At 41.7% G+C, this 13,026-nt stretch overlaps 4 protein-coding genes across 4 annotated transcripts; 2 read left to right on the forward strand and 2 right to left on the reverse strand.

The window, feature by feature from the left end:
- Positions 1-300: 300 nt before the first annotated feature.
- On the reverse strand, positions 301-2,141 carry EAF01_008121 (uncharacterized protein). The gene is made up of 2 exons (XM_038916377.1): positions 846-2,141; positions 301-789 (listed from the first exon to the last, which is right to left on the reverse strand). The coding sequence occupies exons 1-2, from the start codon at positions 2,062-2,064 to the stop codon at positions 470-472; spliced, it is 1,539 nt and encodes a 512-aa protein (XP_038767739.1). The 5' UTR covers positions 2,065-2,141; the 3' UTR covers positions 301-469.
- A 441-nt stretch (positions 2,142-2,582) lies between these two features.
- Positions 2,583-3,836, forward strand: EAF01_008122 (uncharacterized protein; the record flags this gene model as incomplete). Its single annotated transcript, XM_038916378.1, has 2 exons — positions 2,583-3,307; positions 3,407-3,836. The coding sequence occupies 2 exons, from the start codon at positions 2,583-2,585 to the stop codon at positions 3,834-3,836; spliced, it is 1,155 nt and encodes a 384-aa protein (XP_038767740.1).
- Positions 3,837-6,958: 3,122 nt separating this feature from the next.
- EAF01_008123 (uncharacterized protein) lies at positions 6,959-10,401 on the reverse strand (the record flags this gene model as incomplete). The annotated part of the gene is made up of 3 exons (XM_038916379.1): positions 9,732-10,401; positions 7,696-8,888; positions 6,959-7,120 (listed from the first exon to the last, which is right to left on the reverse strand). The coding sequence occupies exons 1-3, from the start codon at positions 9,895-9,897 to the stop codon at positions 6,959-6,961; spliced, it is 1,521 nt and encodes a 506-aa protein (XP_038767741.1). The 5' UTR covers positions 9,898-10,401.
- Positions 10,402-11,684: 1,283 nt separating this feature from the next.
- EAF01_008124 (uncharacterized protein) lies at positions 11,685-13,026 on the forward strand (the record flags this gene model as incomplete). Its single annotated transcript, XM_038916380.1, has 3 exons — positions 11,685-11,805; positions 12,081-12,827; positions 12,902-13,026. The coding sequence occupies 3 exons, from the start codon at positions 11,685-11,687 to the stop codon at positions 13,024-13,026; spliced, it is 993 nt and encodes a 330-aa protein (XP_038767742.1).

Here is a 13,026-nt window from a genome sequence, read left to right on the forward strand (position 1 = left end):
TCCATTGTATTTTGTATTAGTAGTATGATTACGTTTTAATGGGTTTTGTAAAGCTTTTGGTGATATCTAAAGTAACTTTACTCGATCTCCAAAATCTGTAATTCTTTCGTTGGGGTTATTTGTTTCATGATTTTCCAATTCTTTGAGTTTCTGAGTCATTATCTAGTGCTTCATAAACGAGCTGACAACAAAACGTTCGCGTTCACGAGCCACGTTTCAAATATTCAAGTTTGATATTCAGCCTTAAAAATATAATTAAATAATTTATTCAATCATCAATTTGACCTTGAGGTGCCAAAATGCAGATATAGAAAGGAAAGGCAGCCACGCTAAGGAAAATCGGCTGTGGAGGAAAGTCAATTTTCATGCAAATCTCGCTTTCTGACATTAAATGCTGCAAAGGACATTTATATACTCTATATCCCTTGTAACTGGTATATTGATTTGAGAAGATATGTGCGGGTATGAATCAATCTCTATCTAATCGTCGTTCTTTCCGCGGAGCGTACTCCAGAACGTGTAAGGGATCCTGCCTTGATGTACCTTCTGGCGAATTATTCATGGTCGAATACCCAGAATCCACGGAACTTGTACAATCCCCGGGCTCGGCTGGCTCGACATCGCAGAGGGTTACCGAGACAGCAGAAAGATGGCTTCTGATGTTCTCGAAAGAATCGCTAATTGGCGCGACGTAAATGCGGTTGAATACATCTGAAGCAACGACGTGGCCATAAAGCCTGTTGCTGTTCGCGTCGATTACCCAGGCTCCGCTGGTTCCGGGTTGGAGAACTTTGTCTGAGTTTAGCTTTGTGTCAAGACTAGTTCATTTGGATAATGTTGCTTACCTGTCGCATTAGTGCACGATAAGAGATATGTCTGGATGAGTACATTGCCTGGTGGTACCATTAAGTAAGATGGTAAAGTAGACATGGTTCCTTGGATATGTTCGCCAGCCAAAAGAACTCCGACATTTATTTCCGGAGGTTCTAATACATGGGGGCCAATCTCAAATATGCATTTCTCCATGTAGATGTTTGGCAGAATGGCAAGTCTCGGGCTGATAATGCTGATTAATGACCAATCGAGATTTTTCCCGCAATTGACAGACGGGTTTGATACATTTGCTAGTGAAACTCTGCCCATCAGTTCATTCGAAGTAGACTGGATACTTTGATGCTCCTTTTTATTTTCGCCGTCAACAGAGCTAAAGTCCAACTGGAAGTCTTCTTCACAGGATTCATCATCGAGATTCTGACTTGGTTCATCCTGGAAACCCTTAGAAACAAAGTGACCTGCACTCATTCCGTAGAACATTTCTTGCCCCTCGATGTCGACGACTTTGATGATACCACCTATCGTAGCTTTGCACGAGCTTTCAGTCGCTATCTGGGTACCGCACAAAGTGTCATGTATAGGAGACCTGCTAAAAATAAGGATTGCCTCTTCATCAATGTGAAAGAAATTGGCCGGCAGAGATCCATGATCATTCTTGGCGAGATATCTAGGCTTGAGCGGACATACAAGGACTCGTAACCGAGGAGAGCGATCGTCAGGCTGATTTGATTCGAAATCAACCTTAATCAGTGGCTTCTTGAAGAAGCTGTTAACTTTTTTGAACACAGCTTTATCGCATTGAACAAAAACCCAAGGTTCTGCGGATTCTTCATCTTCTCCTAGCACCTGTAAGGTCATCAAAACCGAGGAGTAACTGGGCAAGCTTCGTGTAAATTTGTTGAGACTTTCTGCATATTGCTCTCGTAGATCCGAAAACCGCTCCCAAGTCAATAGAGGAATCGGCTTATTATACGCTCGGAGTTGTTTCGGCTTGCGCAGAGGAGACCACAGAGTTCTCCCGCCTGCGGCAGAATGATCGACAGATGACCTAAGAGTCACCGGAGTAATATCCGGAGTGGTAGCCTGCGATGCGTATCCGGAATCTAGCCCTTCAGATGTCACATTCTTTGTTTCGTTAAGTGCAGCTGAAGAAGCTATCGGGTTCAAGTCACATATGGCTGTTGCAGCCTCGAAAGCAGTAGACTGATAATTATCTCGAACGGCTGCCATGGTCCACGAAGTGGAGGACTGCAGCTTAATTTAAGAATTTCGATAGCTGCATACGACTCAATTCCACAACGATAGCTAGTAGAAAACTGACGGGGATCAATTAGGTTGAACGAGGTGGTGTTTTGAGTAGAAATATATGATAGGAATTATTGAAAGTGATGTGCAAGTGGTTGAGGCTATGATGTAAGCCACAAGGTTTAGTTTTGGATAGAACTCAAATGACTGGCGATGGTCACACTGTACTACTCAAATATGACAATCCTCCGGGCTTAGTCAACAAGCCACGCTCAACTTCCACAATTGTACTACTTATACACAGCTATATTGCCACTTTAATTCATGCATGTTTTGCTATTATGTGCGCAAGATTCGTGAGTCCATAACATAGCCTACTCTGTTGACAGACCTCACTAGTGCCTTGATAAATATTTTTTTGCAAGTCTTCACAAGTGACATGACTCTAAAGCATCGCGAGAGTGCCAAATCAAATACATAGTAGGGCTTCTTATACTTCAATGATGATGGCTTCAGTCTTTCCCTTGAGAAAAATCACCACCGCTCAGTTACAGGAACTTACTAAAGCCTTGTGGTTCTGGCATATATGTATAGACTGCCAATTAGGAATTCCTTGCACAACATCCGATTGCTCTTGGTGTAGATCAACAGTCCTCGGTTCATATTTTGAGTTCTTCAAAAGTTCCGCATACAACTACAAGTACAACCTAACTCCTGGTCAGAGTCCAGGGCTCGCATGTTTCGAAGACTTATTAAGGATTATCAAAGTCCTTAAAGCGTACCCTGAATATACTAAAGCGGAGTTGTTGGAAGCACTCTTCACTGATCGTCCCGCGCGGGCCGATCAAGAGCGCGCTCTCGATCTTGCTGCTCAAGTAGTCATGATGGTCAATTGCTCTGAATCTCGCCAATCCTCTGTCTTGATGGAGTACGGTACTCAAGGAGCTCGTTGGTATTACGAAGATTGCTATATATCTTTTCTCCATGACGTCTTCCCCAAAACCGCCCATTCAAGCATTGATGAAGTGAAGGACAAGCTGCGGGCTACCAAATTGAAAAAGCATGCAGGCCTCAGATTCCAAGCAACAAATGATTTGAGGAATCATTTACGACTTGACCAAAAGGCTGGGGTCGTCGAAATCTTCCACCAAATTGCTTTTTTGAAAGAGCACTTGAGGCTTTCGAAAGAGAGACCGTCAAATATGTCTGCCCCTGACCTTATCATAGAGTAAGTGAAAAAAGACCTTTAGATTGTGACGATGAAGTCGATTCCACTCTCTGATATTCAGTCAAAGGGATATCACACGCTGACGTGCACCATTTACAGGGGTTTGCTCCCTCGTGCACTCGCTCTCGAGGTGCTCGATTCTATACAAAAGATACTTTTCCCCCTCGCGGATGTCAAGAACAAAGAGCTTCTATTATCTCTTACTTCACCCTTGACTTGCAACTTCGATACCGATATGCTCAGGTATGAGAGCGTGTCAATTCGCAAACCTGAGGAGCAGAATATCCAGTATCATTATTTCGGGGCACGATTGGCAGAGCTACACCAAGAATTAATGAATCCGACTCCTAGAGGTGTTGAGAGATGGTTCGAGAGAAAAAGCAGTCCGAGATTCGTGATGATGGCTACCATCGCCGGTGTTATGTTTGCGATTTTCCTAGGGTTGTTGAGCCTGGCTTTGGGCGCCTTTCAGGCTTATGTTGGATATATGGCATGGAAGCATCCTGTTCAAGCACCATCTGGTTCATAGAAATGATTAGGATATGCGGACTTTGAAATTGTAGCAGATTACTACGCATATAAATGAGATAGAGTTTATCTTGTGTCGAAGATTCACAATGTTTTACCACAAATTCTTCCAGGCAGGCAGGTGCATGTTTATCGTGTCCGACTATCTTCACCTGACGCTAACTTTATTTGGCGAGAAACTACTAATCAATGGCCTAGTTATGGATATGCTCACACCTACACCTCCATCTATCTCACGATCAACATGATCTTTCATACTTTTATTTTATGCTCACGGGTTCGATCGGTTACTATACAGCCCTACATACATCTTGATGCTTTCCCACTCATATAGCAAGAATGTTCCACGAGGTCTCATAAATCATGGTTGACAACTGCGAGAAACTAGGATTCGTTGACCTCCTCTACAAATGGTGTAGTGAAAGCAATTATCCCTATTGAATTCAGTTTGCAAACGTGGCAAAATCTACGACAGGTAGGCACTTACAATCTTTTGGAAGATAGATGTGCTAACGGTAGAAAGGATAGCATAATTCGTCAAACCAAGATCCATATGATAATGAAAAGTGCACCTCCGCAAGCAATCAAACCGAATAGGCATTTTATCTTCCAACGCAAAGCCAGGCACTTGACACGTTGAATCAGCCAAAGGTGCTTGATAATTCTTGACCAGTTGTTGCCCAGATCTTATAGGATGCTTTGAGTTGATGTGGTTACACCAGACGGGGACTTGCAGAGTGTTAATGTGGCCACCTCCTGAGTGATTGGCCAGGTCCTCGAAGTATCCGAAAATGCGTCGTTAATTTTGAGGATATGGCTCGGTTTATTTGCGATACACAATAGTGTAACTAGTGCTACTATTGCCATTCTCAGAACATCGTGATCTGCTCATCTGCTTATCCAATCTCTGCAATTTCTACAATATATCATCGGCGGTGTCAATAGGACCTTGGCAGCTCTTCCGATATGTGTTCTGATCACACCCGTAAAGCTACATGGGCCATATCATTACAGGGGCTCAAGCAAAACACACATAAGGATCAAACGAAGAGTCTATCAGGCTGACCTCAACGATTTTGCAACAAGCAGAGACTTCTTCCAAGGGGAGAAAGAAATGGAACTCGCCAGAAGCCCTGTGAAAGCTTTTTTTCTTCTTCTTCGAACGCGTTCTATACAGTATTGCACTGAATATAAGAGTTTAAAGATGCTGGATTATCATTGTTATTTACGATCCCGCGCATGCTACAATATCTTATACGATATTATCTTGCTCGAAATCGCAATAAAGCATGTCTTAGCATAGCAAGCTATATTCAGGATAACGAGTTACTCTCCAAGACAACCTATCAACACAGCTATATGCCTCAATCCTCCCAAGAAGCGAGTAGAGAAGATAACATTTAAGGACACTGATCACAATTTACAAAATACATCAACGTCCGTCCAAATCCTATATAATTTTCCATCATTCAAATCATCAACCTACAACTTCAATCGCAGATATCACACTTTCTGATGGCTTATGATCGATAAAATCAAGGCGCAAAATTCTGACAACGTTCTTATGCCGGCAATTCATTCCGTGAGCGACTTAATAAAATAAGTATGATCCATCGCAAACTGGGGTCTGGTACACGTCTCATCAATAGCAAGAGTTTATTAGCATACTCAGAGTATCTTCGATACATACGATAATAGCCTATCTACGAAGACGGCTATACTATATCATTGTAAACCAACGGGCCTACTAGGCCCGTAAATGATTTATTGTTTCAATGATAAATCTCAACCTTTACTAATGCGGCCATAGGTTTGCACAGAAAAGTATGCAACTTCATCGTCAAACAGATAAAATGAAAAAACTATGGTAGGATAATCATAATACATTGCAAAAGGTATGCATGATGATTATTCTATCAAGCACCTGGAAGTTAACTAACCCAGCTAGCAAGCAAGAATAATATTTGTCATACTTCCAAAAGAAATACCACCAGTCACCACATGAAACTCTAGAAAATCGTAATCTTAACCCACATCAATAACCCCTCAAATCACTATCCTACAAAACTTAAAAAACCCCAGTCGAATAAATAATCCCTCAGCTCAAACTTATATATCATCCAGCGCTCGACGAACTCCCAGCTCCACCTATAAAGACAACTCTCTTCTCCTCTCTTCTCCTCTCTTCTCCCCTCCTCATCCAAAATCATCCTCATCCTTCCAATCTGCTCAATTCTATCTCCCATCTCCCGCCCTCAAGATTTATAAGTAGGAATTCAAATCCGAATCCAAATCCCCTTCCAAATCCCCTTCCACCTTCCCCCATTCCCATTCCCCCAGTTCCCATTCCCCCAGTTCCCACTCCCCGCCCCCTCAAAAAAGCAAAATGGAAAACGCAAGGAGATATCCACAGACCCAAGCCCAAGCCCAAGCCCAATCTCAACATAACCCTCAAACTCACCTCATAACACGCATCATATCTTGACCATACCATTATCTCATCACAACACTAGAACCCAGAACCCAGAACCCAGAACCCAAGAGACGAGAAATAGACAATTCCTAACACCCATTTCAGATGAAAGAAGCCTAAACTCTGAACTCTGAACTCTTTGAACGCTGAAATATATACTTATATACTCGACCTATGATCTTGTGGTTATTTGTTCATTTATTCCCTGGGAAGTGAGGAGTGAGGAATGAGTAGTGATGATTAATGAGTGATAGTTGACGAGTGATAAGTAATAAGTAGCGAGTATGAGTGATAAGTCGGAGTGATAAGTATGTATTTGTGTTTACAAGTTTGTCAGAAGATCAAGATGTTTCATATACAGAGTGATGAAATGGATATATTTTGATAAAGAAAAAAGAAAAAACGTTTTGGCCAGGGAAGGAGAGGGAAGGAGGGAATTTTGAATTTTTACCTCTCTTCTCGTCTGCTCTCGTTGGATTTGGATTGTGTTTGATGTTTGTAGTTCGTGGTGTCTAAAACAACATTTGTTTTCAGTGTCGATTTCTCTTTCCTTCATTCTTTCGTTTCTCGTACCCCACCCTTTCCCCTTTCCCCTATCCCCTTACCCTTACCCTTACCCCACTCCCCTTCCGCCCATCCCCATCCCATCCTCACCCTACAACCTCCTCTCTCTCCTCCACCCACAAATGACCCCCCGCCTCCTCCAAAGCCCTCACATGTTCCTTCTGCTTTTCACCGCCCTTCCTCGCCAGAAACAACGGGGTATTCCCTGCTTTATTACGGGCATGTACGCTTGCGCCGCGCTTGAGTAACTATTTATGGGTTGGGGGTTAGTAAGTGTTTAGGGAGGTTTCGGCAGAAGCTTAGGGGGATTGGGGGTGGGGATTTGATGCAATGAAAGATGGAAAGATGATGAGTCAGGGGAGAAAATATTTCAAGGCTTTTTAGGAAAATTGCGGGAAGTTGGGTGGAAATTTGAGGAATCGGAAAATCCATGGATGTGTGATTATTTGTCTGGACTAGCAGACCGAACGACATGATATGTGAAGGGTTTTTAGGCTGTGAGATGAGATTTCACTGTCTCATTTATTGATTTAAAATATCGAAAATATGTTATAGAGATTCCAAAATCCAGATATTTGGAGCCCTTCAAAATGATATGTGTGTACATATGTGAGTATAATTGAGAAGATTAGCACCTTCAAACTATTTGAACACTTCAAATGATTCGAGTAAGAGATCATTGTGTGCGTTAATGCAATATAACAATCAATTGAAGAAAAAAAATCAAAACTTTTCGTTATCGGACGGGAACTCGAAGAATTAAAAACCTGGAAAATCTACAGGAAAAGGAAGAGAAAATTTGTCAAGCGGAAGCACCACCTACTTCTCTCAACAAGTCTACTGAAGGACCTACAGCCCCCAAATGTAAAGCGGTATTTCCTACGTAATCCGTTGTTTGAAGAAGACCAGCTCGATCGTGGTCGAGGATATTGATGATGGCATTCGTATCACCCTTTTCAATTGCGTATCCCAATCCCGTAAAAGCATGTTGTTGAGCTGTAACTGCGACTTCGGTTGGTGGATGTGAAAAAGCTGTGCTACCTTCCTCAGTCATTTCTCCACGAATGGAACATTGCATTTGCATGGTAACGTCGTCGTATGAAAGATCAGGAAGAGCAAGGAGGAATAAAAGTTTAGTCAGGGCAGCTTCAGTTGTCAAGTCGTGACCGAAAACTACACCTGCTCTGCCTAAAATGGTGGCTGGTGCGTACAGCGGGGAGACGGAGCCAGAGTGGCATTGTGATACGTTGACTATGATCACACCTCTCTCACATGCCTCTTTCATGATCTTGATCATACTTCCATCATCTCCACTGGGTGCGTTACCGGCACCGAAAGTTTCGAGAATAAGTCCGCGGAGATTTGGAATACGAAGGACGGCATCAATCATTTCTGGTTTGATACCAGGGAAGATACGAAGACATGCTACGTGGGAAGTATCAAGATTTAATTGTACTCCGAATTTGGCAATCGATCGTGGACGACGAACGAGATTCCAATTGACTGTTGCTCCTAAAGCAGTCACTTTTGCTAAAGGTTCACAATTTGGTGAAGCAAAAGCATCAAAGGAGGTAGCAGAAACTTTGGTAGTGCGATTTCCACGGAACAAATTGTGATGAAAGAAAAGACATACTTCCGGGATCATAAAAGTTCCGGCTATGATTAGTGATCCAAGAAGGTTATCCACGGCATCAGATTGAAGAGCAAAGATTGAAGCTTGAGATCCTGTAAGAATAACAGGTTTTCCAAGATGGGACAGCATGAAAGATAAAGCTGAACTCGTGTATGCCAAACTATCTGTACCATGAAGAACAACGAAACCATCAAATAAATGATAATTTCTTTCAATCGTAGTAGCTATTTGTGTCCAACCATTTGAAGATATTGATGAAGAATCTAGTAAGACGGGAAACTCGTACAAGGTATACCGAACATGTCGAGAATACGTGCTTGGAGGAGTACGTAAACTGGGTAAATATTCTTCTGTAGTGCTTGTGGTCATAACCGGCATAGGATCTGAGTAAAAGTTAGTCATTAAGTAATTCTCCGAAACATATTGCGTATGCGGTGGATTATCGTTGTCGGAATAAAGCAATGCATATCCAAAGCGGAGATAATGCAATGCAATGAACGACGATGGGATGCGTGTGATATCTCTTAATATAGATCATTCAATGAGAATTAATTGAGATGTCATCGTAGGACTACCAATGACATATCCCGAAATGAATTGGTTGAAAGAGACTCACTAGAGCCATTCAGTGTAACTCGGAGACGCAATTATGTGTACAAGAAGTCCCTTGAGATCTTCAAGATATGTAACACTTAGCAAACACTTCCTATCGACCTTACACGACTTTCGCCATATCGGCGTAAATATTTTAATGGTGTTCAAAGTTGAAGACATTGGACGTCATTGCAGATTTTCTAGCTCTCGACGATGTGAAATAATATCATACTGATGTAAACCCCAGAAGAGTCTAGAACCATACTATCACGCAATGAACGACAGAATGAAAAGGATGTCAAAGTCAAAGACATCTAGACTTTCGAGAAATTTTCAATGATTGACCAAATCCAAATTTGACAACCAAGTGATCCTTCAGACCTAAATGCTTTTCGATTCAATGATCCTTCAAATTTGAATGTTTTGACGTCCTGATCCATAATCAATCGTATTTCAATGTATCAATATGGATTTGATCATGAAATTCTTGTCAATGTCGATTCACGTGTGAAAATGGAAGTACCACTCCATCAGACTGGGAGACTTGGGATTTTGATTCTGAACTGTGTACGTTCATCGCGCGTGTAATTTTGATTGTACAACAAAATTTCCCAACGTAAAAAAACTCTTACCTGGATTTGAGCCGTCGTTGAATGATGGTCTCGTAGCCATTCCTTCCTTGAGGAACCCTCTTGCTGGAACCAAGCCTTCCGGTGAAGATTTCATGCAAATGGTACCTCCTGTCATAATGACGAGGACTCTGCCCTCTGGGTAAGATTGTGTCGCCATGGTGGGCATGGTGAAATGACGGTAGGTGGTTTAGGGAAACACTGAAGTGAGGGTTGGTAGTGATCCAGGAGAAATGTATGGATCGCTAGGAGACTATTTCGTAAGGCTTGTACTTGGGCCCGGAATGTTCGAGGTTCAAACTCAGCTTGAACGACGAAAGGTAGGAGACTTTTAATTTCTTTGATAGCACGAGAAGAATATGGTGGGGTAGTGTTTGTCCAAATGGAAGTTCAAGGTATGATATTGTCTAAAGATGCAACACCACACGGAAGAGTGAAGTGATGAGATATGATAGAATGTGATGACAAGGTCGTCGTCGTGGTCTAGATTCAATCAATGAATGTAATGTGAAGATAAGAAAAACTAGATTGTGTTCACATGAATGAATGAATGAATGAATGATGAATTATTATTCAGAAACATCCACATCCATATTTTTTCGATTAATCATCTTTGACGAAAGGAAAACTAAAACGTCATTGACCAATCAGAATTGAGGATGGAGGACCACCAGACCCCAGACGGAGGATATTGTTGAAATCTTGTAAGGGAAAGCAGACTTCACTTCAAGCTTCACTTCTATCACACTTCGCTACCTTATTATGTAAGATCTTATCATTTTGTTGAATGAATGAATGAATGATTGATACATTGATACATTGATTGTGAATGTCATGCCTAACCACCTACTTATGACTAGTCTCCAAGTTAATACTCCAGTACCGGTATACAGTACCAAGAATCTCGTGATGCACGGAAGGGAAAGGATTCATATCCCGTTGCCAAAATTGAGGCTATTCCAAGAAACTTATTACATTCATTCACAATTGTAACCTTGTGTTTGACGTTACCTACCCAATCGATCTTCTCCAGAGGAACCTTCCATTTTGATGCAACTCCGTACAAGGGAATCAGTCAACCTTTCATTTGAATCGTCTTGACACACTCGAAGGCTCTATCCATCCGTACCAAGACTTTTGATATTGATGTGTTATACCAACTACTACTACGTACACCCCCGAGATTACTAATTCCTTGATCGAGGGGACCGGTGGACTCGGGAGAACAAACGACAAACCACTGGTGAATGAAGTTCATTACCGGTATCCCAACCCTTCCCATCCAAGCATCCAAGCAAAATCTTAACAAAATATACTTTCCGTTCTTTACACTCATATATCGTCTTAATTATCGTCCACTTCCCTTCACGACGACAATGTCATCAAATATCATCGATAGCAAGTCGAATCTTCATTCACTACGACTACCACCACCCCTACTCTACTTCTTACCATTCAATTCTTCCCATCTAGACTGTTCAGACTATTCAGACTATTCAGACTATTCAGGCTATTCAGACTATTCAGACCATCCAGACCATCCAGACCATCCAGGGACCTGACCTGACCTACTCCCTCCCTAGTTCACATCATTGCCAGTTCCATCGAGAATCATTTTCAAAGCTTCAAACTCCACAGGACATTCGGTCCCGAGATAAAGTCCGACTTTACACTCAATTCCACACCAGTCTATCAAATCCGGGTGACATACAATTTTATTTCTTTTGCCAAGCATTCAATTCTTTTCTGTTTCGGTATAAGCATCACAGTGACATTCTTTCTCTTCTGCTTCTCTCTTAAATTCATTAAAAAAAAAAGGATACTCTGCTCTGTATACACAGGAAAGTCGAAAGTGATCACCACAGTCCAGCCCGCCCTTACTTCGTTCCCGGTACCCCTCGCCTTTTCCTGCTTACGCGAAATCCTCCACTCACGCGTATAAATTCTAGCTTGGCTATGCGACAAACCTTCGCATTTACAACCGCGGCTATGGCAGCAGCTTTAGAAGATACTCCCGTTTCCTACGAAGATTTGGCAGAAATTGAAAGGGAATTTGATGATGTTGAAACAGAAATTAGTACGTCAGATTATATTTTCTTATTTCCTCTTCTTTTATGACGTTGGAGGTACTTTGATTTGCCTTTTTTGGAGGGGCTAAGTAACCTTACGCCACGACTTTTGGAATTTATCGGATCAAGATCAGATCAAGTCGATTCTTTTGCACGACATGCCATGGATGTACACGTATACATTACGTTCATTTCTTTGATTGTTTTGTATCTTCATAGGATCTGCCAATATTCTATCTACGGTTTGATGTGGTTAAAGATGAATTGACTAACTTTCTATCAGTTCGTCAACAAGTTTCCCTTACCCAACCTCTGTATACCCATCGCAACAAGACTATCTCTCAGATTCCCAATTTCTGGGCCCTGGTACTCGAACAAGCTCCTCCAGATATAGATCAATATATCCAACCTTCCGATTCCGCTCTTCTACTTTCCTCACTCACTTCCCTACATGTATCGCATTTCGAACTCGAAGGTCCACAATCTACCAATGGAGGAGATCCAAGATCTGTATCAATTACATGGACGTTCTCCCCAAATGAATACTTTACAGACGAGAAATTGGTCAAGAAGTTCTGGTATAGAAAGAGTCTTGGAGGTTGGTGTGGTTTGGTCAGTGAACCAGTGAGGATTCACTGGAAAAAGGGAAAAGATTTAACTGGAGGTTTATTGGATATGGTTTGTGATGCGTGGGATGCAGAACGAAAGGAGAATTCGAAAATGACTCTACAACACAAAACTCTTGAGAAGAAAATGAATAATACAAGCATGGGAGGTTTAAGTTTCTTCGCATGGTTTGGATTTATTGGTCGAAAAGTTAGTGAGGAAGAAAGTAAAGAAGCAAATGCTAGAGATTTAGCAAGGAGGGAAGCTAGGAGAAATGGAAAGAAAGTTGTCGAATCGGAGGAGGAAGAGGTTGAGGAAGAAGAAGATGATGATTTGGGAATGAAATTGGAAATCTTTCCCGATGGTGATGATCTTGCTATTGCTATTGCAGAAGATTTATGGCCTGGTGCTATCAAATATTTTAGTTTGTCTACCCTTTGATTCCCCAATGAGCAATTGCTTCTCAATTATGAGAATTGTATTAACATATAATTATAGCCGCAGCACAAGAACAGGATGCACTATCAGATGCTGATTTTGAATCAGATGGTGATGAAGAAGAAGAAGAAGAAGAAGAATCAAATGAAGCAGAGAGACCAAATAAGAAACAAAGATCCTCTTAA

The sequence above is a fragment of the Botrytis porri genome (assembly GCF_014898465.1).
Source record: "Botrytis porri strain MUCL 3234 chromosome Unknown BPOR_011, whole genome shotgun sequence".
Taxonomy (NCBI): domain Eukaryota; kingdom Fungi; phylum Ascomycota; class Leotiomycetes; order Helotiales; family Sclerotiniaceae; genus Botrytis; species Botrytis porri.